General features: G+C 41.9%; 1 protein-coding gene across 1 annotated transcript in view; it reads left to right on the top strand.

The window, feature by feature from the left end:
- The window catches only part of LOC103474526 (solute carrier organic anion transporter family member 1C1-like), a 41,860-nt gene that overhangs the window by 28,413 nt on the left and 8,357 nt on the right, over nt 1-5,090 (top strand). The window contains exons 10-12 of the mRNA XM_008425575.2: nt 2,621-2,816; nt 3,461-3,626; nt 3,873-4,045. Of these exons, the coding sequence (XP_008423797.1) occupies nt 2,621-2,816; nt 3,461-3,626; nt 3,873-4,045 (535 nt within the window). The remainder of the gene's footprint in view (nt 1-2,620; nt 2,817-3,460; nt 3,627-3,872; nt 4,046-5,090) is intronic.

Genomic DNA, 5,090 nt, shown 5'->3' with positions numbered 1-5,090 from the left:
GACCTTGGATGACCTCTAGAAACATTTCTTTATATCTTTAAAATGATAGCGGCACAAACAAAAAATTTTGCTGCACAAACCAGCACAAACGTAGCACAAACGTTTGACACCAATTTTGTCTGATTTGAAGAAGGTGGGGGGGCCAACTTCACTCAGGTATCAGTTTCTTGTCAGTGATCAAGCTCATCTGCTTTAAAGCTCCACCCACTCGATGCATTCTGGTCCCTGCTTGTTCCTGCTCTCACTTCCCCGTGTTCTCCTGTGAGTCTTTGCTTCATCGTTTTGTCATTACATTCTCGCCGTCAACTCATCGTCTCTGTTTGTCTACATTTGGGTCCCATCGACAACCAAACATCTTGACAGAAGAAACCAGCCGACAAGAACTGGCAGATTAAATTTTCGTAGAAATTGATTATTTAGGAACAACTGATAGGCTTTACGTTGACACCGTGGCCAAGCACTGTTCAGCTGCCAGGCACTTCAATGTGGCGGTTGATTGCCTTTAAGCCCTTAATGACTGGACTCCTCACTAATCCTCCTTGGGCTTTGTGGAGCTGTTGGGGGTGAGGGGTGCAACCTGGTCCGTCAGATAGGCTTGGCTGAAATATACTTCAATCCACCTCGGTCACCTGCCAATCTGCCCTGCATCCGTGTCAGCACCAGTTTCCATTCCTGCTGCTGCTTTAGTCCTCCAACGCTGATGCCACCACCACAAAGATGCCTCCACTGCTCCTCCTGGGGATCTGGCTGTCACCTCTATTCCAGGCTTCTCTGGGAAGTCAGACTGGGGCCTTCACTACTCCTCCACATCAGTTGAGCCATAAATATTTTGACCAACAGCTGGCACCATGCTTTATAACCTTAAAACCTGCTCTTTGCCCCTGAAAACCAGCAGCTCCAATACCTGCTGGAACACAAGTTGCCTGTCTGTTGGCGGTAGCAGCAATTCCTCTGTCAGCAGCAGCCTCTGCATCCACTACAGCAAAACCAGCAGTCCCTCCTCTTGGGTACCACACTGCAGAGTTCCATCATGGGTCTTTTTCATCTCCAGAACTTCTCCATGGATGCCCAGAGCTTCTGCATAGGTCATCTTCCCCAAAACCAGAGCTCCTTTGTGGGTAATCTTGCCCAGGTCCTGAGCCTTGGTTTGGTTCCCAGTAAGCTGTCATCTCCAGGAATCCTCATGGGGACTCTGCTGTCATCTGGTTTACCTCAAAGGTCTTTCAGCTGCTGGCCTCCAGAGAATCAGCTGCTCTGCTGATCTGCGGGCTCCAAGGCTTTCTGTCGTCTCAAGACTTCTGACTACTGTTGCTGCTGCCGGCCATCGAGATTCCTATTCCTATAGACCCTCTGCAATACCAGCCATCAGCCTCCAAGTTCCTGTACAGCTGACCTCCAGAACCTCTACATCATCAACGCTGGCATCCTCAATGACCTCCGAGGTTCCTGCACCTTCATAGAAATCCTCCAGACTCCAGGCTTCTTTGTAGCCTACCCACTTACTTTGTTGGGTTCCTCAGAACCACGTCCTTTATGTACTTCTAACTTGTCTCTACCAGAACTCCAGCTTTTACTTATTTTCTACTTTCCCATTCTTCCAAGGCAACACCCCCTCCACACCAGGATCTTGGGTTGTTTTTTTGTTGTTGTTTTTTTCCGGATTTTCTAGTTTTGTTCATTAGTTTTCTGTTGCCATAGTTACTCTACCAGAATTGTACTAGCACTGTTTCCTCCTTGCTCCTTTATGCCGTTTCTCTCTCTCTCTCCCTTCCTCAGCATTCTTGTCTGGTCTCCTCTCTCACTTGCACCTGGTTGCCAATCTGCCACCTGTTGCTTGTCAATAATCAAACTCCTCTGTTTAAAAGCTCCACTCAATTACTGCTGGATTCTTTTGGTACCTGTTTGTATCTTCTCTTGCCCACTGTGTTCTCCTGGTTTTTGTTTTATTATGTTTCAATCAAATTCTCACCATCAACTTTGCCTCCTCAGTACTGATTCTGACTTGTTTGTAACTTCTACAGTTGTTATAAGCTTATACAGTTGGCTCAACGCCAAGGACAACATGTTAAAAGCTGGTCACTATTTTGATGAAGGGTATGAACAAAATTTTTGGTTAAATGAAACTGATTTTGAGCCTAAATTTGTCAGAGGAATTAATTATTTTGACCTTAGCTGTGCATTGTAATTCATCCTACCAGCGGCCCTGACTGCTACACTTCCAGCTTTGTGAATACGAGAACTGCTCTGCACATGAAATGAAATACTTAATGAAGTTCAGAGAATAAAATGAAAATATCTAGGCTCATCTGGTCTCATTAAAGGAGACGACTGCGCTGCCCGAACTGGATGCATATGAAAGAGAATCAAAAATCAGTAACCACAGTTAATGACGTGAGCAGATCAAAGATGGTCTCTTTGCTCTCATGTTAAATGGAGGTATCAGAGCATAAAATAAAAAAAGCATTTCAAGTTATTTTTCATGGCTGCTTGGGTCGTCATAGTATTCTACTAAAAGTGCCCCAAAAATAAATTGCGTTCTTGTGCTTACCTCTGTCAAAAATCACAATTAATCTTATTTTGAAATGTCGCATCTGACATAATAATTGATCGTTATTTTCAGGTGTGATCAATATCCCTGCTGTGGCACTGGGGATGTTTTCTGGTGGTCTGCTGATGAAGAGGCTGAAACTGAACATCATGGGAGCAGCAAAGTTTGCTTTTTGCACCTCCTTGATTGGATATGTCCTGTCAATGTTGTTCTTCACAATGAGCTGTGAGAACGCCAAAGTAGCCGGAGTGACGGTGTCATACAACAAGTACGTCTCAATTATGTCAACACATTCTGAATTATTAACCCCCCCCCCAACCTTTCCCCTGATGAACTCGCACAATTTTATTATTAATATATTATAAATGTCTGGAATTGTAAAAAAAAAATAATAATAATTTTAAATGATACGGCCACAATTAAAATCCCTCCTCTGCTTTCTTTACTTCCAAGGTAAATCTGACAATTCATTTGAAAAATGTTAAAAACACACCTTAGCATGAAATTAACTTTCCCACCAGTCGTAAGTAATCAATCAGCGTTGGACTTTATATCAAACATATACGTCTCTTTACTGAGGCTAATAATTCTGACCGTAGTTGTAGGTAAAGCATTCAAGTGAAATAGGGAGCCGTAGTTTTAACAAAATCTCGTTTGTGTGGCTTGGATTTATTTAGGTAAATCAAGTTAAACTTCTGTTTAAATGTTTCCATTAACACCTATTAACTTATTACAGCTAGATTTAAAATACAATGGGTCATACTTTATAGTTAATCCATCAATGTCCATCAATGATGACATTGATGGATTAGCATCATCGGTGTCATTGATTTGGCAAGTTTGTGTTAAATTCTTATTTAATCATTTTTATGTTTATTTTGTAACACTGTCTTTCTGTTCTCTGCCTTCCAGTGTGGATAGTATATCCTATGACAAAAACTCACTTTTCATGCCCTGCAACTCAGATTGCTTTTGTTCATCGAGTGAGTGGGACCCAGTCTGTGGACAGAATGACATCACATATGTCTCTCCTTGTCTGGCTGGTTGCACTACTTCTACAGGCTCAGGGAAAAACACAGTACGTTTTCTCACTATTTATCTGGTGTTGTATGTAGAGCACCTTTAGGTGCATTTTACTGACCTTAGCTGTGCATTGTAATGCACAGCTAAGGTCAGAAGAAGAAAGCTGTTTTGTTCAAAAGGAACAAAACAGAAAGCTGTGCTTTGCGCGCTGCGTTCTTATTTAGCCACAGTATTGTTGAGAGTTTGCATATGTGTACATGTGTTTGTCCTGCTTTATGTGCGACTGTGTGTCTCTCTCCAGGTCTTCTCTAACTGTAGCTGCGTCGGTGTGACTGGTAACTTTACGGCCGGAACAGGTCAGTGCCTCAACAAGGAGGACTGCGACAGGATGTTTCCGTACTTCCTAGCTCTCTCTGTCATAACCTCCTTCATCATCTCGCTTGGTGGGACTCCAGGATACATGTTTCTCATCAGGTCAGCTATAAATTTATAGTCCAATGGCAAAACACATGCAATTACTAATTGTGGTGGTTAAGGTTGCTTTGCACAGTTGACTTGCAGTAAGAATGTTCTGGGATTAAATCTGATCTGGACTCCAGATATATGTGTGGGTTCTGTCTGGGTACTATGACTTTTTCCCTATGGTCCAAATACACGACTTTTATATTATCTGGTTTTGCTAAATTGTCTTTAGGGAAGTGTGTATGTATTCTGCCTGTTGCCCAGTTACTGCTGAAAATAAAAATGATTTATTTATTTATTATTTTTATTACTGTGCCCTGCTCGACACACCACACACAAGTGTACATGTGTGGTTGTGAGCGTAATTGTGTACATAAGGTTTCCCCATAAGAAAGCAGCGGATGTGCCCAATGACCTGAGGCAGTCCTGAAGAAGATCAGAGCCACAGACTTCCAGACGCCCCCTGAACACGGAGCCCCCGGTTATTAGAATCCCCAGCACTGTGGGAAACAAAACGAATCACACAATGTTAGTAGATTAATATGGAATCAGAGCAATTTGTATTTTGCATTTAGATATCTGCATGTCACATTTCTTTCTTGTAAAAAGTACTGCTTGCAGTTAAAGTTGCTATTATATTTAGCTGATTGGCAGGAAAGACGGCCACACTAATAAGAGTGCAATTAGTGAAGAGAAGAAAAAGTTCTCCGAAACGCAGCTTTTGAAGTAGGAAAGTCAGCCTGGATTTTGGCAACAAATGTTGGATCTTCCTAAGCCACCATGAAAACCAGAGGAGGTGCAAAACAAAAAGATCTGTTTGTAATTTTGCTGGGTTAATAGTTTGATTCTTTGTTGTACCTTTTAGCATTGAATAGTTCTGTATTTTTGTCTGGACAGGTTGCCACCTGTCCAGACAAAAATTGCCTCAGCTTTTTATAACATCTACAGTTTATCTGTGGTTTGTTTTTTCTATATTAATCAGAGAATTCCTAACTGAGCACCTTTCAGGAGTAGTGATCGCATGTTTCTTTCCAGAAGTTATAAAACATTTATATAT

The sequence above is a fragment of the Poecilia reticulata genome, linkage group LG13 (assembly GCF_000633615.1).
Source record: "Poecilia reticulata strain Guanapo linkage group LG13, Guppy_female_1.0+MT, whole genome shotgun sequence".
Classification (NCBI taxonomy): domain Eukaryota; kingdom Metazoa; phylum Chordata; class Actinopteri; order Cyprinodontiformes; family Poeciliidae; genus Poecilia; species Poecilia reticulata.
The sequence above is the reverse complement of the archived record's forward strand: the minus strand, read 5'-3'. Positions and strand labels throughout refer to the sequence as shown.